At 51.9% G+C, this 24,597-nt stretch overlaps 1 protein-coding gene across 6 annotated transcripts in view; it reads left to right on the top strand.

The window, feature by feature from the left end:
• Dop1b (DOP1 leucine zipper like protein B) overlaps window positions 1–20,241 on the top strand; it is an 87,647-nt gene extending 67,406 nt beyond the window's left edge. For 3 of the 6 annotated variants that reach the window (XM_040750438.1, XM_013116211.3, XM_013116209.3), the window contains 11 exons: window positions 38–182; window positions 9,667–9,752; window positions 10,269–10,378; window positions 10,492–10,638; window positions 11,261–11,322; window positions 12,023–12,151; window positions 15,766–15,902; window positions 16,543–16,598; window positions 17,173–17,334; window positions 18,843–18,972; window positions 19,751–20,241. In XM_040750438.1, coding sequence (XP_040606372.1) covers window positions 38–182; window positions 9,667–9,752; window positions 10,269–10,378; window positions 10,492–10,638; window positions 11,261–11,322; window positions 12,023–12,151; window positions 15,766–15,902; window positions 16,543–16,598; window positions 17,173–17,334; window positions 18,843–18,972; window positions 19,751–20,002 — 1,416 coding nt within the window. In that variant the 3' untranslated portion in view covers window positions 20,003–20,241. Of the gene's footprint in view, window positions 1–37; window positions 183–9,666; window positions 9,753–10,268; window positions 10,379–10,491; window positions 10,639–11,260; window positions 11,323–12,022; window positions 12,152–15,765; window positions 15,903–16,542; window positions 16,599–17,172; window positions 17,335–18,842; window positions 18,973–19,750 lie in introns of those variants that run through there. The other 3 variants (XM_005073802.4, XM_013116210.3, XR_001196718.3) reach the window with 2 other exon arrangements.
• The last annotated feature ends 4,356 nt before the right edge of the window (window positions 20,242–24,597 follow it).

Raw genomic sequence — 24,597 nt, 5'->3', positions numbered from 1 at the left:
CTAACCGTGTCCCATTTTGCTCCTGCTGCCTCTCCAGGAAATCACTCAGAAAATCCTGGAAGCCGTAGGGACCATTGCTGGCTCCTCCTTGGAACAAACCAGCTGGCTCAGCAGAAACCTGGAGGTGAGAGCCCAGCCTCAGGTCTCTCTGGAAGAGTCTGACGCTGAAGACGACGTGCCCGGTACGTGAAGGGGGTGGAGAGGGGGAGAATGCTTGCCTCAGTCAGGGATCTGAGTTTTTGCTTTTAAGGAAAGGTGTTCTTCTGACTTTCACTGACCTGTGCAGTTCTGGGTCAGAGAGACCTAGGATCTGAGGTCCTGAAAGATTGGGGCGGACTACAGTCTGATGCTGTAGACAACCTTACTTCGGTTTTAGTGTGCTTTTTTATACATGGACGTACCCATAAAAGCAACGATCCAAGGAAGGTCGCTTGAGTACAGGAGAACTTGTAAATAAACATAAACGCCAGTAAGCACACACTAAATACTGACGGAGCAGCCCTTTCCCATGACTGTCTCAGGACAGAGGAGTTTAAACACAGTTGCCCGGCATGTGCTGGCGATTAGATCAGGGGGAGCGTCACTCTTTGGACCGTGTTCTGATGGGGTTCAGTTGCTTTCCTAGTTCCAAAGGGAAGAGCACAGGATCCGTGTGGGATGGGAGGACATCACTTAGCCTGATTATGATTACCCCACAGTTTTGACATCATCAGACATCAGGGTGTGCCATGCTTACCCATCAGCTGTCCTTGGTCGAGCTCAGGAGGCGTTGGAAAGTGAAAACCCATAAGGGAGCGCACTGCCTCCTTAGCCTGCCTGTGGGTAGGCCCAGGCACCTCCCCCTCCCATCCCCCGCACCCATGTGCTTGGGGGCTAAGTGACTGCACCTGTCCATGCCTGGTGTGTGTGTGTGTGTGTGTGTGTGTGTGTGTATGCATATCTATTTATGCATATAGACATATATATAATTGAAAACAATTTTTTCAGATAATACATTCTGATCATGGTTTCCCGTCCCTCAACTCCTCCCAGATCGTCCCCCACCCCAACCAACTTCATGATCTCACTCTCTTTCGCTCTCTCTTTAGAAAGCAAACAGGGAAACAAACAAGAAAACAGGATAAAAAGAAAAGGCACAAGAAATGAACACAAGCATATACAGATACACAAAACCAAAATCCATAAAAACACAAAATTGTCAGAAAACAGTAATATACAAGCAAAAGGCCAGGTTGGGGGGGGTGTCAAACAAAGCCGCATGAGACAGAAATCATGTTGTGTTCACTTTGTGAAACCCACCTGCTAGTGTGTGCGTGGGGGGCCTCCCTTAAGTGTGGTTAGCACGCCCAGGGAGACTGCCCTGGGGAAAACCAGTTTTGTCTTGTGAGCTGATGCCAACTGGAGAAGCCTCTTGGTTAGGGGTGGGAAGCTGTGTCCACTGGCACTGAGGTCCCCTGACTGTGTCCACTGGCACTGAGGTCCCCCTGACTTGGACCCATGCAGGCCCTGTGCTGCCACGGTCTGTGTGGGGTCATGCGTGTGTCGGCCCTGTTGCGTCTGGAAGACGCTGTTTCCTGGAGTCACCCACGCCCTTTGACTCTCCCAGTCTTTCCACATCTCCCTCCTCCTCCTCCTCCTCTTCCTCCTCCTCCTCTTCTTCCTCCTCCTCCTCCTCTTCCTCCTCCTCCTCCTCCTCCTCCTCCTCCTCCTCCTCCTCCTCCTCCTCCACGTTCAGCCCCGAGCCCTGCATGGAGGGGTCTGCTGAAGGCATCACCCTTCAGGACCGCGTACTCCACGGTCACATGGCCCAGTTGAGGGTCTCCTCCTTAGTTCCCTTCTGCTGCAAGAGGCAGCTTCCCTGGTGATGGCTGAGCAGGGCCCTTATCTGAGTCTGGTTCACTTCTGACAATCTCGGGATGCCAGGGACATGGGCTGCCATAGTCAGCGTCTTCTGAACCTAGATGGGAGCCCCCAGAGTAGCATCCAAGCCAACTATAAAGGCCCTGGCGGTAGAGACAGAGCACGTGTGGTTTTCCTTCGTGAGGAACGGGGGTGTGGAGAGAGCCCCCAGCAGTCAGCCAGGCATGTGTATCTCCCAGTGTCGTCTCAGCTCGTTCCTAGGCTGTGGAGATCCATGGCCGTGTGTCCACTTGACGTCGGCCAAGGTTGAGAAGTGTCGGTGATGCTGCCTTTACCCAGAGCTCGCTAGGGCGGAGGTCAAGAGCCCCTTGCAGATCTTAGGGCACTGTCCACTGCAGCTGAGGGGCAGGGGGATGTCTGTCCCCGAGTTGTATTGTGTGGCTGGCCTTTCCAGGCAAATGTGCTGGCTCATTTTCTGTTGCTAATAGCCATTACAAGGGAGTTTGATATGGGCTTATTGTTCTGGGAGCATAGCCTATAGGGGTCACATTTGGTGGCATCCTCCTGCTGGCACAGATCTGAAGTAAGACGGTGTAACCCTTGTCACACCAGACGTCCTCACCTCAGGATAGCATAGTTGGATGACTTCTTCATCCTCTGAAGTCCTTACAGGGGGATTCAGGTCAACACGTAAAGCCCCGAGGGACACTCAAATCACCCTTGAACCTCAGCACTGAGAGACGGCCTGGGATGTGCAGGTTGGCAGTCTGCAGAGCTGGGCACGGAGAGCCCAGGACACAGAGGTGAATCTTGGTGTATCAGAAACCAAAACACAAGTGAGAATCTCACAAGTGAGAAGTCTTGAGTTCTGGCTCCGGGCACGTCCAGGCCCAGTGCTTAAGTGGAGCCAGGTTCTCTGCGGACTCTGGGCGGCTCTTTGTGGGTCACACGGTCTGGAGGGGTCAAAGGGCTGGAGCCTGTGTGGAGAGAGGGTGCCCGAAGCTAGGAGTTCTTCCTGCTCTTGCAGAGGGCCTGCATTTGTTCCCGGCACCCACCTGGCTGCTCACAACCGCCTGGGGCTGGCTCCAGGGGATCTGATGCCCTCTTGTGACCGACTCTGGCACTGCACTCACAAGCACACATTCACATGTGATCCCAAACACAAGCAGTCTTGTTTGAAAGGAGCACAGCTACCTGGTATGCCCTGCTGCCCAAACAGGAGTTCTATCCCAGAACAAGGACGGACAGACGTGGTAACTGAGCCCGTTAGTCCTAGCACAGCTGCTGGATAGCTGAGAAACAGTAATGCTTTGTCCCGTAGTGATAGTGTACCTGGGGTGACTGTGCTAGTGTGTGGTGGCAGGGAGGTGGGGGTTGTGGTGATGGTGATGGCCTGGTGATGGTTGTTGTGATGGTTGTTGTTGTTTTGTTGGCGGTGGTGGCTGGTGGTCATGTGGTGTGGTCTGGGGGTGGTGGTGATGGTTGTTGTTGTGATGATTGTTGTGGTCGTGTGGTGTGGTCTGGCGGCGGGAGGTTGTCCTGTTGCTGTTCTTCAGAGTGGCCCCTCCTTGTTTTCGAGACAGGTATTGTCCCTGGAGCCTGAGCTTGCGTCGGGCTGGTTGGCCGGCCACCGAGCATCTGAGACCCACCTGTCTCTGCCTCCCTAGCCCTGGGGTGGCGTGAGCCAGCCACCACACCCAGCTTTCTTTATGGAGGTCAAACTCAGGCCTCATGATTGCACAACAAGCACGTGCTGGCTGAGCTCTCTCCCAGCCCTTCACTGGTACTTTAGTGACTGTGCTGTGGTAAGGACTGTGTTGTAGGGAGAGCCCCACTCCACCGCACCCCTCCCCACTCCACCGCACCCCTCCCCACCGTGACTCCCCGCTTTCCCCGGCTCTTTCTTTGGGTGCTGCACACCCACTGCAGCCGTGTCCGTTCTGTGGCACCGCCGTCTCCTGTCTGCCGGTCAGTAACTAACCCCACCCGATGTCAGGGGCCACTTCCGGCTTCTCCATAGCCTCACTTAGCAAAAGTCACAGCAGCACTCAACACTCGGGCTTCGGACTGCATTTGTTTCCATAGTGTCCATGCTGGCCACAGAAAGCACTCTGCAGTGAGACTGTGTGTGTGTGTGTGTGTGTGTGTGTGTGTGTGTGCTGCAGTGAGACTGTGTGTGTGCTGCAGTGAGACTCTGTGTGTGTGCTGCAGTGAGACTGTGTGTGTGTATGTGTGTGCTGCAGTGAGACTGTGTGTGTGTATGTGTGTGCTGCAGTGAGACTGTGTGTGTGTGTGTGCTGCAGTGAGACTGTGTGTGTGTGCTGCAGTGAGACTGTGTGTGTGTGCTGCAGTGAGACTGTGTGTGTGTGTGCTGCAGTGAGACTGTGTGTGTGTATGTGTGTGCTGCAGTGAGACTGTGTTTGTGTGTGCTGCAGTGAGACTGTGTGTGTGTGTGCTGCAGTGAGACTGTGTGTGTGTGTGCTGCAGTGAGACTGTGTGTGCGTGCTGCAGTGAGACTGTGTGTGTGTGTGCTGCAGTGAGACTGTGTGTGTGTGTGCTGCAGTGAGACTGTGTGTGTGTGTGCTGCAGTGAGACTGTGTGTGTGTGCTGCAGTGAGACTGTGTGTGTGTGCTGCAGTGAGACTGTGTGTGTGTGCTGCAGTGAGACTGTGTGTGTGTGTGCTGCAGTGAGACTGTGTGTGTGTGTGTGTGTGTGTGTGTGTGTGTGTGTGTGTGTGTGTGTGCTGCAGATGTGTAGATTCTCAAGGGCACATTTGAATTAGGCTGAGACGCCTGTCCTGGATGAAAGACCAGCATTTGTTTGTTTGTTTGTTATGTGTTATGGGTGTCTTGTCTGCATGTGTGTCAGTGCACACATGGATGCCAAGTGCCCACAGAAGCAAGAGAGCACGTTGGTGTCCTAGAACTGTGGTTACAGATGGTGGCGAGCTTCCATGTGGGCTCTAGGGATTGGCGGGTCCTCTGCTAGAGCAGCCGGTGCTTCAGCGGCTGAGCCGTCTCTCCAGCCCCAGCTTGGGGGTCTTGATAGGTTTGTTTCTTTGCCAGTTAAGGACGTAAAAATCTGAGACACAACAGGGGCAGCAGAGAGCCCGGCAGCACAGCGGGCAGAATCGGCAGTTGAAGGAAGGCAGCGACTGGGTTGAGGGGACACACACAGAAAAAGACCCCGGCACAGTAGAGGGGCGCGGACAGCCACAGGTCCAGTCCCATCTGCGGTTTAAAAGCCTCTGAAGAGTCTCCCTCCCCGGCACTGGGCTTAGTCAGTCTGAAGACAGACAGGATGGTTGATTGGTCCCCAGCTGTCGCGTGGCCTGGTCAGTCCATCAGCAGGCACGTGCTGGTGGCAGACAAAGCTGCCAGGCTTTTGTTTAAATCCGGAGGGTGAGGAAGAAGCCGTCTTGGAAATTTGCCACCTTTATTCCCAGCTGTGGCCCCTCTCCCTGTCGGTCTGCCTGTGAGGGGGTCTGTCCTCAGCTCTCAACGTGAAGAGCGGTGTCTTGATGAAATTGTCCAGAAATGAGGTGGAGGGTGGAGACGGAAGGCTGTGGGGCACAGCACAGGGCCCTGGCTGTCTACGATCTCGTGCTGCCCCATTAGTCAGAGACGTCATGTGACCATACTCCATCTTCCAGAAAACGTCACCCTTGACCGTTGTCAGGCCGGCTACATTGTGCAAGACAGAAGCTAGAAGTCCTGTCGAAAGGACCGCAGAGTGGTTTGCGCAAGGAACAGTACTGTCTTGGCAGCAAAGCTAGTTGAGACGAGTGATCTGAGCTCAGGACCAGCCATTGACCCGGGGTCAGACGCAGGGGTCTGAAAACGCAGCCAAGGAGGGTTGAGATTTTGGGCTTGGAGAAGAATCGGGAGGGCGGGGTGGGGAGAGGGGGCTGAGCTGCTGTTGCGTATGAGATGTCAGGAGAAGAGAAATGACCCTGAAGCATGAGGAAGAAGTCACCAGCTGAGAGAACACCATGACAGTACAGTGACAGAGCCCAAAGGGGACGAGTGGCGGCCACCAGGTGGTTAGTTAGGGCAGGGATCTGGCCAGTGACAGTCTGAAGCCTGTCTGGCCAGGGTCCAGATGGTGAGAGGAGACTTTGGGTGGGGTCAGCAGAGAAGAAGCAGGGGAGAGGTAGGAGACAGATGCTCAAAACACCTCCAAGTTCTGGTCTCAGCATGGTGACCAGTTAGCAGAAAGGACCCTAGAATGCCACGCACAGGCTTGTTGCTGGCTTCTGGCTTGCTCCCTGCTTGCTTCAGTGTTTTGTTTTGGCTTTTGGAGACTTTGTTGCTTGAGGCAGTCTGACATAATCTAACCTAGCCTCACACTTACTTTGTAGCTGAGCGTGGCTTTGCATTCCCAGTCTCTCTGTCTCTGCCTCCTTAGTGTTGGGATGCCTCAGTTATCACCATCCTTGGTCTCTTTCCTTTTCTTTTCTCTTTCGACAGTTCTGGTTGAGCCCCAGCCCTCACTTGTGCCGGGTAAGCATCTACCCAGGAGCAGCTGCCCAACCCAGTTTAGCCTTGCTGCTGAACAACCTGCTGCTCCCATGGGAGCTGACTTAGGCCCTCATAAAAGGCATTCATCCATCTTTATAAAATTTAATTGTTTGCATTTTTTGAAAACTTCGTATGTAAATACTGCATGTACATCGTTTCCTCCCCTCCCCGACCACCATGTTCCCCTTACTCCCTCTCAAGCTCATGATCTCCTCCTCTTCTTCCTCCTCCTCCTCTTCTTCTTTTTGTTTGTTTTTTGAGACAGGGTCTCTCTGTGAAATAGTCCTGGCAGTCCTGGAACTCGCTCTGTAGACCACACTGGCCTCAGACTCAGAGATCTGCCTGCCTCTGCCTCCCGAGTGCTGGAATTAAAGGCGTGCGCTACCACCGCCTGGTGACCCTCTCTATAATTGCTGTTTTATATACACCCTACTTGGTTGTTGCTCCTATGTGTATTTGTTTAGGGCTGAGCCCTTGGGATCAGATAACTTAGCGGGTGGCTTCTCCCTGGATCCCCCCATCCTTGGCAGCCTACAGCAATTCATCTAGGGACAGGGCTGTGAGAAATCTCCTCTGTTGTGGGAACCCGGCTTTGTGGGCCTTCCATCGGATCCAGCCTGCTTGCCCGGTTCGTACCTGAGAGGGGAGTGTGGATTGAGAAAGGGCAGGATGCTAAGGAAAAAGACAGAGACGCAGGATAGAGTCGGGAGGGCAACCCAGTGAATACTGAGCACCCCAAGTTTATTCTTCAACATTCTTAAATACTCCAGCCAAAAAGGGGGGGACTTCTATTATCATGTATAAGGAGCAAACAGACTTTCTTCCTTAACCCTCCAAGCATTTGATAACCACACTGTAGACTCAATTTCTTGTTATCTGGTCTTGAGGGTCAAGAGTAACCACACCTCAGCCCAAGTCTGTTGTTATTTAGGTAAGACATCCTGCAGTAGCCAAGCCTTAGACCTTTAGGTCTTGTGACTTACTAAGGACAGTTTCAAACTCTCTGTCCTTGAGCCAAGATTAAGTGGAGCCCTCTTTATGGGCCCCAACCCGCCAATTATCACGACCATGGTGTAACTGCAGGTTTTGTTCAGGCAGCCATATTGTGGAGGTTTTGTGGGTGTACCTTCCCTGTCATGCCTCTTAGACGCCCCTAGAAGAGGTGTTCTTGTCCTCTTTCCGCCTCCTCTTCCCGCCTTGTTCAGTGAGCGGTAGGTGTGGCCGTTTGGTTGTAGATGTGGCAGTTTGGACTGTGCACCCCATGGACATGGGTTCCCTGTTTGTCACCAGCTTTGACCTTGTCTGCCAGCCTCCATCCAGGAGATGTCACAGAGGGCGGTGGAAATGGCGTGAACTCAGACTCAGGCCCACCGTTAAGGGTTGGCAAGGAGACGGCATAAGGGAGGCAGGGATGCTAGTCAAAGGACAGGGTTTGGGAGAAGGATAGGGAGAAGGATGCATTCAAAAGAGCTGTTGTACAGCAAGGTGATTGCTCAAGAACAGCGTATAAAGTGGGCGGGAAGGTGTCCTGTGTGGATCAGACACATTAGTGATTAACTCTGAGTCACCAGTAACGCATTACAGAGAGAAATGACACCACTTCCACTAGAAGCCATTTAAGCAAGAGTGAATTCAACTTTGAATTCTGCTTCCGGCTCCCTGTGTCTTCCATCCTCTGTCTGTCGTGTCTGAGTGTGTGTCTGCCTGAATGATGTCCTGTGACTCCGTCCCTGTGTCTGAGTGTGTGCCTGCCTGAATGATGTCCTGTGACGCCGTCCCTGTGTCTGAGTGTGTGCCTGCCTGAATGCTGTCCTGTGACTCCGTCCCTGTGTCTGAGTGTGTGCCTGCCTGAATGCTGTCCTGTGACGCCGTCCCTGTGTCTGAGTGTGACTGTGTGTCTGTCCGTCCTCTGTTGCCTGCCTGAATGCTGTCCTGTGACGCCGTCCCTGTGTCTGAGTGTGACTGTGTGTCTGTCCGTCCTCTGTTGCCTGCCTGAATGCTGTCCTGTGACGCCGTCCCTGTGTCTGAGTGTGACTGTGTGTCTGTCCGTCCTCTGTTGCCTGCCTGAATGCTGTCCTGTGACGCCGTCCCTGTGTCTGAGTAACAGAGGAGAGCTCTATTTATTGAACACAGAAAGTACCACATGGGGACGGAATGGGATGTGTCGGAGGGATCTTTAGCTGATATCTTCCGAGGGATTGAGACACTGGTTCCACCCAGTCCCAGCTGACCCAGATAACCAACATCATCGTTTATCAACCAAAATCCGTACATGGATATTTACGGATAGTAAAAGGTTGCCTATAACATCTGTAGTTGCTGCCTTCAGCAAATTCAGGTTGGAATTTCACAGGCCATATGGTAATTCTAGAGGGGACAAACGGTAATCACACCTAAGTTCAATGGGCTCAGCCAGCATTTCCCCCTCCTAGACAGGCTCTTCTAAGGGAGAGAGAGGCAGGAGAGAGGAGGACATTTGCCAGATGAAGGAGAGGCAGGGTGCTGTGTGGAGATGGAGAGGTGCATCCCACAAGGGCTCCTAAACAGCCAAGACACTGACCCCATGGGGCACAGGCTGTGTGGGAGCTCAGGAGGAGGTAGAGTGTGCTCAGAGCTGGGAACCAAGGCTTGTCAGTGTGTGACAAGGACATAGGTAGACCAGGGTCAAAGCCAAACGGTGTTGGAAGATGGACCCTGGGCATCGGGACCAGAACGCTAACTGGTCACCCGAAAGGACTCAAAGTCAGTGACTGGTGCTGATGTGTTTGATCCAAATACTACATTCTTTGTCCTGGTTAGGGTTATGATTTGACACGAGCTAGAGTCATCTGGGCAGAGGACCCTCAGTTGAGGAACGTCTCCATCAGATGCCTGTGGGCAAGTCTGTGGGACATAATCTTGATTAGTGATTGGCGTAGGAGGGCCCAGAATGCTGGGCCCCTGCCATCCTTGGCCCGTGGTCTTAAACTGCATAGGGAAGCAGGCTGAGGAGGCCCCAGGGAGCAAGCCAGTCAGCAGCACTCCTCCTCAGCCTCTGCCTAGCTCCTTCCCTGACTTCCCTCCATGGAGGACGGCACACACCTGTTAGCTGAAATGAACCGTCCTCCTCAGTTTGCTTTCGGTCATGATCTTTATCCCAGCAATAAATGGGAGCCTAACAGAGACATTTCTGGAGAAATTGAACATTATCAGCGAATGCTGGAGTTGACATCTGCTGCCAGAGTGAAAGTGCTTTGGGGAAGGAAGCGGTACCTCAGCCCTCTAAACAAAGGCCTCTTTCTGCCAGCAGACGCAGCTGCGGCTTCTTCGGCAATGGTGTCAGCGTCTGCCCCCTCCGTCTACAGCGTGCAAGCGCTCTCTCTCTTGGCAGAGGTAAGTGTGTCTCTGACTTGCGGCCTCTTGAGTCACTTGGAAGGCATGTATTCATTCTGGACGCCAGATGCGCTGCACTCAGCATGAATTCTGGAGTCCAGACCTGTGTCAGCCAGCTTTCTGTTCCTGCAGCAGAAAATACCGAAGGAACTCATCTTAAAGGAAGGAAAAGTTTGTTTGGCTCAAGGTGTTAGAGGCTTCAGTCCAGTTGGTTGGCTGAGTTGCTCGGGCTGTGATGAGGCACAGGCTCATGGGGGAGCACGTGGAGGCCCCGGTTTGTCCCCCCTGATGTCCAGGAGGCGTGGGCATGCTGCCAGCGACCTCTCCCCTCCAGCCAGCCCCCACCTCCTGAAGTCTCAGCCTCTCTCAGTGGTGCCGTAAGCAGACAGCCAAGTCCCCGACCCGTAGATCTTTGGAGGACATTCTAAATCAAAGTAGAATAGCTGTCAGGTTGTAGCATGGCGCTTTTGATTGCCACCTCAGAAGTCTGTTCTCCTAACAGCCTCATTCTTTTAGGTCCTGGCTTCTCTCCTGGACATGGTTTATCGAAGTGACGAGAAGGAGAAGGCCGTGCCATTGATCTCCCGTTTGCTGTACTACGTGTTTCCTTACCTGCGCAATCACAGGTGACAGCATCGTCCCCCCCCATACAGAAACGTGTCCTTTGAGACACAGATGGAGTGGTCTCCCCTCTCCCCTTAGTGCCTACAACACTCCCAGCTTCCCCCTCTCCCCTTAGTGCCTACAACACTCCCAGCTTCCGAGCCGGGGCCCAGCTGCTGAGCGCCCTGAGTGGCTACGCCTACACCAAACGAGCCTGGAGGAAGGAGGTGCTGGAGCTCTTTCTGGACCCCGCTTTCTTCCAGATGGACGCTTCCTGTGTTCAGTAAGGAGGGTCCTTCCCCACCAGGTGGAGGCGCAGGCCTCTAATCCCAGCACTCGGGTTGATGTAAGTTATAAGAGCTAGTTAGAAACAAGCCCAAGCTAAGGGCTGAGCTTTTATAATTAATAAGTCTCCAGGTTGTTTTTTGTGAGCTGGTGACCCAAAGAAAAATCCATCTGCACTTCTGAGTCAGTGTGGTTACGAGAGTGTTGTGTACATGTGTGTGTGTGTGTGTATACATGCATGTGTGTGTGTGTGCGCGCGCGCGCGCACACACACACACACACACACACAGGTGGAGGCTAGAGGTTCATTTCAGTCACTCTCCACCTTGTTCTCAGACAGGGTCTCTCACTGAACCCTGGCAGGGGTTCAGGACAAGGCTGATAAGCCCCAGTGGTCCCGTCCCCTTCCCCACAGTGCTAAGGTGTGGCTTCCCCACAGGTGCTGGGGTTTGAGCCCGGGTCCCTGTGCTTTCGGCACACGGGCGTTGTGGGCTGAGCCCTCTGTGCGGCCCCGCAGAGCGGTCTCAGCAGCTCTTAGAAGGGCGGGCTGTTTTCTTGACGCGTTTAATGAAATCCTCATTAACTGCGTACTTAACCAGGTCTGCTTTTTTCCTGTCCAGCTGGAAATCCATTATCGACCATCTCCTGACTCATGAGAAGACAATGTTTAAGGATTTAATGAGTAAGTTTCAAATTAGTTGGCACACTTCAGGACTGGTACCCTCACAATCAGCTCTTACAATGTCAAACTCTTTTTGAGACGGTGGTCTCTCTGCATAACCCTGACTGTTCTGGAACTTGTTGCTTAACTCAAAAAGATCTGTATGGCTCTGCCTCCCAAGTGCTGGGATGAAAGGTGTGCGCCACCAACACCCGGCTTATTTTGGTTTCTTTACTGCAACGTGTGTGGGATGCGGGGCCAGGGTGCGGGGTGGCCTCAAACTTTTTTTTTTTTTTTTTTTTTTTTTTGGTTTTTCGAGATAGGAGGGCTTTTCTGTGTAGCTCTGGCTGTCCTGGAAACCAGACTGGCCTTGAACTCACAGAGATCCTGCTGCCTCTGAAATGTTGGGATTAAAGGTGTTCATCATCCCACCACCCCTACGGCCACCTGGGCTCTAGCCTCAAACTTATGGCGATCCTCCTGTGTCAGCCTCTCGGGTGATAAGAGTATAGACGTGAACCACCATTCCCACCTGAGATAGGTGTTTTGTTATAGACGTGAACCTCGGTTCCTGCCTGAGATAGGTGTTTTGTTTTGTTTTCTTAAAAGTGTGCAGGAGTGGTTTACGTGTTGTCAAAGGCGACCGACCTTGTGGAGGGGGAGGGGAGCGTCACAGGTAGAAGGGTTCTCTCACACACGCGCCTGCGATGCTTTGTTGCAGACATGCAGAGCAGCTCCCTGAAGCTGTTCTCCAGTTTTGACCAGAAGGCCATGCTGCTGAAGCGCCAGGCTTTTGCTGTCTTCAGTGGCGAGCTTGACCAGTACCACCTCTACCTTCCGCTGATACAAGGTAAGACGCCCGCCCGTCCTGGGCTGCTCTGTCCAGCGGCTGCAGAAGATCCAATGCTGGGTGTTTCGTGCTGAACGGAAATGCCTTTGCTTGCCGTCCTGGAGCTGGAAAGTCCAGGGCTGACAGGCTTGTGTGTGATGCTGGGCTTCTTGCCACACCTGTCCTGAGGCCGAACACAAAAGGGACCAAACTTGTCCCTTCGCACTGGTACTAAACTCACTCACATGGGCCTAATGTGTGTGGTGCACCTCAGTCCTTTTAGCCTGAGGACTGCTCTTCCCTGTCTCCTGTGACGTGTAGGTGAGGCCCAGAGGGCTACAGAGTTGCAAGGGGCGTGTAGACGCTTTGCCTAGGCAGTCAGTAACCTTCTAACTGCAGGTTCCTGTTTATGAAACAGAATAGCTCCTGTATTGTGTCATGGTGGTGGGTTTATATATCATGAGTATGTATATGCCTGCATTATATGGTAAGCAATAACTTCATTGTATCTGTCCCCCAAAAAAGTGAGTAAAAGCACACAGCAGCCTTTCTCAAGCAGGGGTGAGCACAGTTCTGGAAAACAGCTCTGAGAAGTCATCCCACTGAGGGGGGTTGTTAGGGTCCCAGAGAAGTCCCACAAAAGACCACATCCACATATGCAGTTAGCAAGAGCGTTCATCACAGCACGTGCATGCGGGGCTGCTCACCTGTACAGAATGGTGACAATTCTTCCCTGTACAGAATGGTGACAATTCTTCCCTGTACAGAATGGTGACAATTCTTCCCTGTACAGAATGGTAACAATTCTTCCCTGTACAGAATGGTGACAATTCTTCCCTGTACAGAATGGTGACAATTCTTCCCTGTACAGAATGGTGACAATTCTTCCCTGTACAGAATGGTGACAATTCTTCCCTGTACAGAATGGTGACAATTCTTCCCTGTACAGAATGGTGACAATTCTTCCCTGTACAGAATGGCGACGACCCATAGCCTCCCCTAAGCATCCCTAAGAGGAGTTTCAGAGCCATTATGTCATCTCAGCCATGATTGGTCAAGCAAGCAGCAGTTACGTCAGTAGTTCCTAATTGGCTGAGGTTTAGTCTTACCGTTTTTTGGACACATCTGTACAAGCTTGGTTGTGACTTTGAAGAGGCTGCTGGGTTTGCCCTTGAGACATTGTGAAGCTGACTTAGGCCCCTGTGTGTTTCCTCCCTTGACACCGAATGCAGGGGGACAGTGGATAACGGGCCCCTTATCGGGAAGACACCTATGTGTCCTCAGAGAACTATGACCTGAAGTCACTTGTAGAAGTGGGAGAGTCGGCCGGGCGTTGGTGGCGCACGCCTTTAATCCCAGCACTCGGGAGGCAGAGGCAGGCGGATCTCTGTGAGTTCGAGGCCAGCCTGGTCTACAAAGTGAGTTCCAGGACAGCCTCCAAAGCTACAGAGAAACCCTGTCTCGAAAAAAACAAAAACAAAAAAACAGAAGTGGGAGAGTCTAACCCCTCAGGGATGAGAGCCGGGCAGTGTGATAACATGACCCTTACATATGCATCACACACGTGTCCACATGTGCACCGTCTGTGTGAAGTTAACAGTTACAATGTGGTGGCTACAGAGAGGGCTTGGCTCCTGAGAGAGGAGTCTCCTCCTCTACAGACTGGAGCTCAGCTCCCAGCACCTAGGACGTCAGGCAGCAGACACCTGCCTGTAACTCCAGCTCCAGGCTGTATCAGCACCCTCTTCTGGCCTCTTTGGGCACCTACACTCACAATCATATACACACATACACAGAGTTAAAATTAATAAAAACAAAAGGAGTGAGAAATGAGGGGGGCATGCTGTGAGAGGGGCGTTGAGGGCTAGGAAGAGGGAGGGGCCACCTCGGAATAAATCTCCAGAGGAAATCTGATGGGGGACATCCCTCTGTCTGCTGTGAATATATGTTTCTCTTATCGGTTGATGAATAAAGCTGTTTTGGCCAATGAAGAGGCAAGATTTAGCCGGGTGGGGAATCCAAACGGGGATAGAGAAAGGTAGTAGGCGGAGCCAAGGAGACACCATGGAAGATAGGACGCCCAGGCATTCTCCAGCAAGCCAAGACCACATGGAGATGCGCAGATTAATAGAAATGGGTTAATAATTAAGAGAGACCTAGCCAATAAGAAGCCTGAGCCAAACAGTCTATAATTAACATAAGCCTCTGTGTGTTTATTTGGGACTAAACAGCTGTGGGGCCAGGCGGGACAGAACTTCTGTCACCACGTGATATCCAATCCCCAAAACAAAGGAAAAGTCAGACTTTTATAAATTTTTGTGAGGGCTGGGTGTTGGTGGCGTACGCCTTTAATCCCAGCACTCGGGAGGCAGAGGCAGGCGGATCTCTGTGAGTTCGAGACCAGCTCTGGTCTACAGAGCAAGTTCCAGGACAGCCTCCAAAACCACAGAGAAACCCTGTCTCAAAAAAACCAAAAAAGATTTTTTTGTGAGGGCTGATAGGAAGTTTCGTGTCATACGATTTAACATAGTATGTGTGACAGGGAGTGTGGAGGGACCGTGACATGTTCTAGTCAGAGCTTCCAGTCAGAGGTCGCTGTGAGGCGACACACAAGCAGCTCCTTAACTCCGTCTGAGGGAGAGCTTCGGGAATCACCCAGCTGCTCCTGGCCAAGGAATTCAGCCTCTTCACGAATGGCCCTTGTCCTGTGGGGCAGGCCTGGCTGACGCTGAAGGACGTACGTCACTGTGCACAGAGGACAGAGCTAAGCACACACCTGGCCCTGCGTGACTGGGCTGCTGTAGTGATGGGGACACGGGAAGGTGCGGGAAAGGCTCCAGCGTTGCCACCGTACAGGCTGCAGGAGAGTGAGGTGAGGGTCAGGGCGTGAGGACTCCAGCTAGGTAACTGGTCACGTGGTGACTGTCAAGAGGGCAGACGGAAGAGTCAGACATGGTGACACATCTGCACTTGGAAGGACAAGGCAGGCTCATTGTGTCTGAGGCTAACCTGGGCTACACAGCAGGACCCTGTTGGTATTTGTGGCACCTCCCCTCTATCTCAGTCATCTTGTGTCATCTAGGCTGGCTTCAAACTCCAAGGATGACGGGTGTGTGCTGCCACGCCCAGTGTGTGGCGCTAAGGAAAAAAGCCAAGGGCTCCGTGCATTCTTGGCCAACCCTGTATGGATGAAGTTACATCCACTACCTGCCCTTAATTTTTATCTTACAGACAGGGAGTGGAAGTCACTATAGCCCTGGCTAGCATAGAACTCGTTACGTAGAGCAGGCTGAGCTCGCGTTGTGGCAATCCTGCCTTTGCCTTTGCAGGTGTGCATGTCCACATAGGACTCGTCTCTCATATTGGGTTGTCATCAAAATGTCAAAGTGGTTACAGTTTTCTTTTTCTTTTCTTTTTTAATTTGTTTTTTTGTGACAGGGTTTCTCTGTGCATCTCTGGCTGTCCTGGAACTCCCTTTGTAGACCTCAAACTCACAGAGATCCTCCTGCCTCTGCCTCCCAAGTGCTGGGATTAAAGGCATGCGCCACCAACGCCCTTCTGCTTTCATTTTTTTAAGCTAACAAGAAACTCCAACCTGCATATTTGTGTGACTTCTCTAAAATCTCTTTCCTCAGAGCGCCTGACAGACAACCTCAGAGTCGGACAGACATCCACAGTCGCTGCTCAGATGTTTCTTTTTTTCAGAGTTCTGCTGCTAAGAATATCTCCCCAGCATCTGACCTCACTGTGGCCAATCATGGTCTCCGAACTGGTGAGTAGACCTTATTAGTCTTAGGCAAGCGCTGTCATACAATATGCCGCTCCGTGGACATCTAAGTTTATCTAAAATGCTGCCGTTGTCATACAATATGCTGTTCCGTGGACGTTTAAGTTTATCTGAAGATTACTTGTGATCGTGTTGATAGCATGTGGTTAGCTTCAGCTAAACAGAGACTGTCCCCTCTGTGACCCTGCTGTTCCTCAGCACAGTCTAGCATTACCTGCTGGTTTTCCTCTTGTTGGTTTGGGGTGACCCAGGGCCCCCCTGCTTGCTAGGCCTTACCTGGGCTCCGTCTGCCAGGGTTTTGTTTCAGTTTGCTTTGATTTGGTGTAGTTTTTTGTTTGTTTTGTTTTGTTTTTAGAGACAGAGTTTCTCTGTAGCTTTAGAGGCTGTCGGGGAATGGTTTAGTTTTTGAAGACAGGGTTTCTCTGTGTAGCCCTGGCCATCCGGGAACTCGCTCTGTAAGACTAGGCTGGCTGCAAACTTAGAGGTCGGCCTGCCTCTGCCTCCCCGAGTGCCGGCGTGAAAGGCGTGGGTCCCATGCCCACCCGCTGTCTTTGTATGGCTACACACACTTAGGTAAACGTGATCTCTCTCACACAGTGACTGGAATATGCGTTCTCTTTCTAAGATTCAGGCGTTCATGCAGCTTGAAGAGGATCTGAAGGAGGAAGATGAGTCTCTGAGGTAAAGCCATGTAAGCTTTGCCCTGCATGTTGGGAGGGGGCAGTTTAGATAACAGCTGTAGGGTGTAGTCTGTCACACCACCTACTGTCTTGTGATGTGAAGACATCTCCCCCTGTCTCTTTTCAAGGTGCAGTTATCTGTTTTGCATGTGCACATATGTGCCTGTATGCATGTATATGCACTATGTCCATGCAGTGTTTGAGGAAGCCACTAGAGGGTGTCAGATCCCCTGGAACTGGGGTTACAGGCAGCTGTGGGCTCCACGGTATGGGTGCTGGGAATTGAAACCGGGTCTTCTGGAGAATCAGCTCTTAATTGCCGAGCCAACTCTGTAGCCCCCTCCTGTTTTTCAGACAGGGTCTCGCATATGGTCAGTTGTCTTGAAGCTGGCTCTGTAACTGAAGATGATCTTGAATGAGTGCACACTCCTGCACAGCCCCCACAAGCGAGCATCGCTGAGCCCATATTCGGAAGATTTGTTTCCAGGGAAATGTGTCTGTGGGCCTTTCCTAAGCAAATGAAGTGCAGGAGATGTGGATGAATGTATAACGAACATTTCTTTCTGAATTTATAGAAACAGCAACAAAATAAACCGAATAAAAGTCCCAGTTGCTGATGGGAACGGGCCTTCGGGTGGGGCTGTGTCCCCAGGTGACCTCGCCATGTACCTCTCTGCTTGCAAATTCCTGGACACCGCACTCTCTTTCCCACCTGACAGGATGCCATTGTTTCAGATGTAAGTTGGATGAGACCACACCCTCCGAAGTCAGTGGTTGTCCCTGCTGCCAAGCACTTCACTCTGCTTTCATGTGCAGAGAAACCACAGTGTGTGTGTATGCACACACAGTCACACGCATGCACACACACAGTCACATATGCACACACACTCATGCGCACACACACAGTCATGCACACACACGCACATGCACAAACAGTCACACGCACGCACATGCAGTCACATGTGCACACACTCATGCGCACACACACAGTCATGCACACACATGAACATGCACAAGCTGTCACATGCACACACAGTCATACACACAGTCACATGCACAGTCACACACGCATGCACATAGTCACACACGCACACACACACACACCACACCCCAAGCAGCGTGTTTGGCGACTGCAGCCCAGGTTTCAGATTTCTCCCAGACAGCTGTGTTTTCAGGGCTTGGCTCAGGCTCCTGTTTGCAAATGTGGCTCTGTGACAGATGAGTAATTTTTTGTGTCTGCTGCGGTGGCTTTTGCTACTGAATGCCTGTGAAACGGGTCACCGGTGTTGATCCATGCTGCATTTGTAGAACTCGAGTGTCTCTTGCGGTTGGATGTGAGGCTTTCTGTGGAGTTTGGCCTCTCTGGGTCACTCATCTCCCCAGCACGCGTTTCCCACAGGCTTGGCACAGCTGTCCCTGCTTTGAGTGTCATGCCTGGCCCCAAAGGCTGCTGCTCTCTAGCTTGTCGCCAGGAAGAGAGGACTCATGGGTAAACATACCTGTGCAATCTCTTAAACAGCTGTTATCAAGTAAAAGAAGCCAAACTGAAAAGGCCACACACTGTTACCACTCCATTTGTATGACTTTCTAGAAAATACCATAGGAACAGAAGCAGAGGGCACTGGCTGCAGGGGACACACGTGGGGTTGTGGGCACAGGGGGTCTCTGCCGGTGGACAGATGGGGACTCCTCACAACCATAGGCTTGAGTGGCAGATGCCCGTCAGCACAGGCCAAGCAGTTGCCACAACTCTGCTGCGTGTGCGATGTCTGTAGAGGGGCTGTGCATGACCACTGGGATCTCAGGAAACCTCACTTCTGTTCAGCTTAGCCGCACCCCGAAACAAGAGGCCATGGGAAGAAGGGCGTCACTCTGAACAACGGCATCGTGCGTGGTCTCCAAAGTCTGGGGGCAGCCTGTCTGTCCCTGGCTGACGCTGGAGAGTACGCGGGGTGGCAAAGGCTGTCCTCTGAGGAGCATGTCTGATTCCACCCCTGTAGGTCCAGAATGAGAAATCTACAGATAGGAAGTAGGTTAGGGTGGTGCCTAGGTCTTCGTCCTGGAGACTGAGCGATAATGCCCGAGGGAAGCAGGTTTTCTTCTAGAGTTAACAGCACTGAAATTGATTGTGTTAACCGGTATACAATGCAGCCTGTGGAATATTAAGTCACTGAGTTGTGGGATGTGAACTATCAGTTTACACGAGCTTGGCTTCAGCACGCCTGGCGTTGGTTGTCCCCTGCAGTTATAGATGGGCGTTTGTTCCGGAAGTAGACACTGAGCACCCCGCCTTCCTGTCAGAGCTAGAAGAGAACCACCAGGAGTGCAGACCCCACACTGTCAGGATCCTGGAACTTCTAAGATCAAGATTCGGGGTAAGTGTCGCCTTTTCGAAAGCGGTATTCGTAGGGCCAGCAGCGCCGCTCGGCTGGGGAGCGCTCGCCTGGCACACACAGCGAGTGCCCGCATTGGATCCTCGGCACTGTGTAAACAGAATGAGTGGTTCGCACCAGTAATCCTAGCGCTTGGGAAGTAGAGGTAGAAGGACCAGGAGGAGAGTCATTCTTGGCACATAGTGAGTTCAAGGCCAGCCTGGGCTAGATAAGACCCTGTCTCAAAAAAAAAAATACAGGAGGCAAAGGTGTCTAGACTAAGGGACAAAGTCCTTAATGTCCCCTGGTTTCTAAGGACTTAAAGCCTCTCTTAGTTTAAAGCGTGGGGTGGTTATGGGCTCCATCCCTTGTTCCCTGGGTAATGGTGATGGAGAAGCTGGTTTTCTTCCCAAGCTGCCCTGTGGTTTTGAGTCTGAGAAGAGGAGGAGACTGGAGCTGGCCTGGCTTACGATGGAGCGAGACCTAGCATGTGAGGCTCAGCCTCCATTCTTTTTTTTTTTTTTTTTTTTTTTTTTTTTTGGTTTTACGAGACAGGGTTTCTCTGTTTTGGAGGCTGTCGGTCCAGCCTGGCCTCGAACTCACAGAGATCCGCCTGCCTCTGCCTCCCGAGTGCTGGGATTAAAGGCGTGCGCCACCAACGCCCGGCTCAGCCTCCATTCCTTAGTGCTGGCCATGAGCTGCCAGTCCCGCTGCAGGCGTGCACGGGACGGCATCTCAGCGCCAGCCACGGTCACTTCCCTGGCTTTGGGTCTCTCTGCAGGAAGCCGGCAGCTCGGATGAGATGGCCAGGGAGAGCGAGTTTCCTCTTCTGCGCCAACATTCCGTTACTAGCATCAGGCAGTTGATACCGTTCTTCAAGACGTTAAACTGTGCTTTCAAGACCCAAAGCCACCTGCCCCCCGATGCTCCGGGAACCTCAGGGCCCGAGTTCCCTGTCACAGAGAGCCCAAGGGTCCTGCTGCAGCTCGAGGAGTGTGTGGAGCATGACTTCCTGGAGTATCCAGAGTGTTAACGCCCTAGGAGGGCTTCCTTGTCCTTCTCCCTCCACAACGAGGAGGACGGGTATCCTGTGGAGAAGGGACCTGGGCAATTTGAACCAACTCTACCACAGCCCTGAATGTCATTCAGGTAGTTTCTGTTCAGCAGCCAAACAGGCCTCCCTTAATTGCCTTGTAATATACTTCAATCTCGGTTTGTGTTTCTTCCTCAATGTATGTAATGGAGATAAAATTAATATATCATCTGAGCACACATGAGTGTCATATGAGAAAAGTAAGTCCTTTTCTTTATTGAAGCAAACACATAGGTCTGTTCTCCTCTGTGTATGTAAAACTTTTAGCAAGTTGTTTGACTGGCCGGGTGCTCAGCAGGAAAAAGGCTTGAACCACAGAGCAGCCAACAGAATGGACCCCCACCCCCGAAACTGTCCTCTGACCTCCATACATGTACACACAAGATAAAGTGTAGTAAAAAAAATTAATAGAAGTGGGGGGGTTGACAGTATAGTTTTGTAGGTATAGGATCCTGAGGACCCAGGTTCAGTTCCAGAACTCACACTGTAAAAGGAAGAATCCAGAGTTTGAGGCCAGCCTGGTCTACAGAGCTAGTTCCAGGACAGCCTCCAAAGCCACAGAGAAACCCTGTCTCGAAAAACCAAAAAAAAAAAAAAAAAAAAAAAAAAGGAAGAATCCAGTTCCTGCAAAGTCCTCTGACCTCCATACATGGGGCACACACACACACACACACACATATACACTCACTAACATACACACCACATACACATACCACACATACACTCATACACATACACTCACTAACACACACAATACACATGCACTCACACACACACCACACACAACATACACACACACACAAAACACACACAATACTCACACAATACACACATACATTCACTTACACACACATACCCACACCACACATACATTCACACACACAGTACACATACATTCTCTTACACACACACACACACACATTTCACCGTTTAAATGTTTTCTCAATGGTGATCAAAAGTATACTTTTAACATGTCACACGTGGTGGTTAAAGCACTTACTTTGGTACTGCAATTTGAAACTTAAAAAAAAAGACCTGGGGCTTCCTCATGTGTGTGACAGCTGTGTAACTTGGTCCTCTTGTGGGAGCAGGTGCTGTCTCTGACTCTTGCCTGCTTTTGGAACCCATTCCTCCTCCTGGATTGCCTCACCCAGCCTTAACAGAAGAGGAGGAGCCTGGTCTCACCAGCCCATGACTGGCTGGTCCCCAGGGGAGGCCCACATGTATCTGCAGGGAAACAGAAAGAAAAGTGGATCGAGGGAGCGGGCAGGGCTTTGGTTGGGATATAAAAACAAAAAGATGAAAACAATAATAGCTCAGGGTTGGGGATGCAGCTGTCAGTGTTGGTGAACTGTCTGCCTGGCATCCACAAACTATGTAGTTGCAGCACTCGGAGTAGGGACCCGAGAGGGGGTCTTCATCCTCGGTTACACAGCAAATTCAAGGCCAGCTTGCATCCTGAGACCCGCTCTCAACTAGCCAGTTGGAGCGCTTAAGCAGATCTCTGGGAGTGTTGACGCCTTGCCCGCTAAAACCACACTTGCACCGTCCAACTGCGTAAGAAGTGTGTGGTCTTCCAACTCCAACGCTTGTGACCCTGGTTAGTGCCACCGCTGGTGCTGGTACTCTCCAAGTCTCGCAGCTGCGGGCACTGGCGTCCTGGAGTGTCAGGACTGCTGACTCCCTGGCCTCTTCCCTTTGCTTTCTCCTCCCTCAGGTCTCCTCACGGTTCCACTGACACGGCCGTGTATTAAAATAACCCCTTTGGCTGGCGGCGTTGGATCTTACCCTCCCGAGCCTGGTTGTCTTCTGCCAGCTACCCTGCTTACGACCTGGCTGGGAGCCATGTCTGACTGCCAGTGCGTGCCGTGCTCCTTGTCCTTCCTGCCTGGTGACACTTTTTAGGCAAGAGCACTGTGTGTTCTACTCTCCAGGCCTCCTGAGGCACGCAGTCCTCCTAGACAACTTGGAGCCTGTGCCCACTGTACACTGGGAATTCTGAAATTGATAGCTACTGCTCTTCTCGGTGTGCGTCCTGCTTTTGAAGTGAGGGGTTTTTTTATTATTTAATTAAGTTGTGTGTGTGTGTGTGTGCGTAGGTTAGAGGTCACCTGTGGAAGTCCCCTTTATCATGTAGGTTCTTGGGATTGAACTCTGTACGTCAGGTGTGGCAGCAAGCACTTTCACCCACTGAGTCATCTTAAGCCTCTCAGCATTTTACTCCTTGCACAGTAGAAAAGCAATTTATATCCTTGGTCTCAACATACCCTGGGGGCTCACAGGACCTGGTCTGCTCAAATAAGTACTTAAAATTATATTTTAAAACAATTATCTGTATGGGAATTGTGGTCAAGGGCAAAGCGTTTGCAGATTTAGGTCTAAAGAATATCAGTGTAAACCTGTAAGTTTTGTGACTCACACTTGCTCACACTGGGAGGTGCAAGCCATTCGCAGTATGAGGAAATAGCCCCACCTCGCCTAATAAACAGTGCCGTACCACAGTCAAAACATACAACAAAAATGGGCGTGGTGGCTCGTGCTGGTAATCCCAGCACACGAGAGTCTACAGCAGGAGTATCATTGCCGGTCTGAGCCGTGTCAGGAGTCTCAGACTCAAAGGGAAATGGGGATACAGACAAACCTGGTGGCTCACCCTTGTACCCCCTGTGAGGCTCAGGCAGTGTGAAATCCTGTTCTAAGGGAAAACTGAGAGAGAGCTCAGCAGTCAGGAGCACTGGCTGCCTGTGACGGTTTGAAAGAAAATGGCCCCCAAAGGAGTGGCATTGTTAGGAGGTGTGGCCTTGTTGGAGGAAGTGTATCACTGTGGGGGCGGGCTTTGAGGTCCTTTTCTCAAGCTAAACTCAATGTGACAGTCAGTTGACTTCCTGCTGCCTGAAAGATGCAGGACTCTCCGCTCCTCCAGCACCGTGTCTGCCTGCGTGCCGAATGCTCCCGGGAGGCCATGCTGAGAATGGACTAAACCTCTGAAAATGTTATCGTGCCGACCCAATTAAAATAAGTCAAAGAGTTGCCTAGGAACCCTCAGGTGGGAGAGCTGGCCCTGAGGCCATAGGAACAGGAGAGCTGTCCCTACCCCCTCATCAGCTGTAGCCCTCGGGAGAGCGCCCCTACACCTCAACTGGACAACGCAGGAGAACCAATCCTGAGGGTAGAAAGCAGGAGAACTGTCCCTGCCCGCTGCTCATCACTGCAAGGGGCGAACTAGCCAGGGCAATGCTGGAGGGCGCCCCCTGGTGGTGAATACCGGAGAGAGAGCTGGCGGGTTGACCTGCTCTGTAACTGCCCAGGCCAAGAACCAGGGAAGTGTTGGCCCAGCTAACATCCACCCCATCTGCTGGAGAGGGGGTGGGGGCCGTGATCCTGCAGACCCAGGGCTACAGGATCTCCATGACGCAGGGCAGCAAAGGGACATCCAGAAGTCCCAGCGAGGGCCCAGTGTGGATGGTGCAGCAGACACCAGGGGCTTTGAACCAGCCCCGTGAGTTCTTGCCATGAGCGCCTGCCTGTAAAGACGTATGGGTGAAGGGGTTTGCTGTGTGACTCACTGTTACACTGCAGCACCCATGAAGAGATTTATTTCCTCCCTCTCCCTTTTTATCTTACATTTTATTTTATTGGGGGGGGGAGGTTGCAGGGACAGAGAGTGGATGGGAAGGGACAGGAGATTGGAATGCATGATGTGAAAGACACAAAGAATAAATTAAAAAAAAAGAAATTCTAAAAATAAAGGAAGCAGGCTGAGCAAACCATGAGGAGCAAGCCAGTGAGCAGCTCCTCTCCGTGGCCTCCGCATCAGCTCCTGCCTCCAGGATCCTGCCTGCCTGAGTTCCTGCCTGACTTCCCTCAGTGATGAGCAGTGTTGTGGAAGTGTGTGAGAGGATGCAGGAAAGACACACCGACTCAGTGAATGAGTTTCTGCACCCAACTGCTCTGGCTCCATCCCTCCCAGAAAGAGTGAAAATGACCCAGAGTCTACACTGAGGGCCTCAGGAGAGGCGGTGCCTGCCAACGGTAGCAAGCCACTAACAACACACTCCTGGTGTTCTAACAGCACAGAGTTCAGAAGGCAACTTCAGGGGTGTCGCTTGAGTGAGGGCCATGTGTACAGACATGAGATGATCCCTCCTACAGGGACCAGGCAGGGCGCCCAGCACCTCACCCTCACAGTTTCGTTTCTTCCAGGCAGGGCCAGAAATCGAAACCGAAATCCCGCAGACTCTGCTTGAGCTCTGCACTGTCAGCCCTGCTTTTAGGAAAGCGGAACAGGAAACTGTCAGCCCTGCTTTTATGAAAGCAGAACAGGAAACAGGCAGCAGCTGCAGGGAAAGACTGTTGCTAATGGTTTCTTGAGCTACCCCTGCCAGCCTCGACTTCCTGGAACAGCCTGTCCTTCGGCCACCACACGGAGGAGGACTTCCCAAAGCCAGGAAGGAAATGAAAGGGAACAGGAAGAAACCTTTATACCTGGGACTCTGTTGCCTTCCCTGCTGAGTGTCAAGAAATTTCAACACTAC

Source organism: Mesocricetus auratus, unplaced genomic scaffold, assembly GCF_017639785.1.
Source record: "Mesocricetus auratus isolate SY011 unplaced genomic scaffold, BCM_Maur_2.0 Super-Scaffold_100008, whole genome shotgun sequence".
Lineage (NCBI taxonomy): Eukaryota > Metazoa > Chordata > Mammalia > Rodentia > Cricetidae > Mesocricetus > Mesocricetus auratus.
The sequence above is the reverse complement of the archived record's forward strand: the minus strand, read 5'-3'. Positions and strand labels throughout refer to the sequence as shown.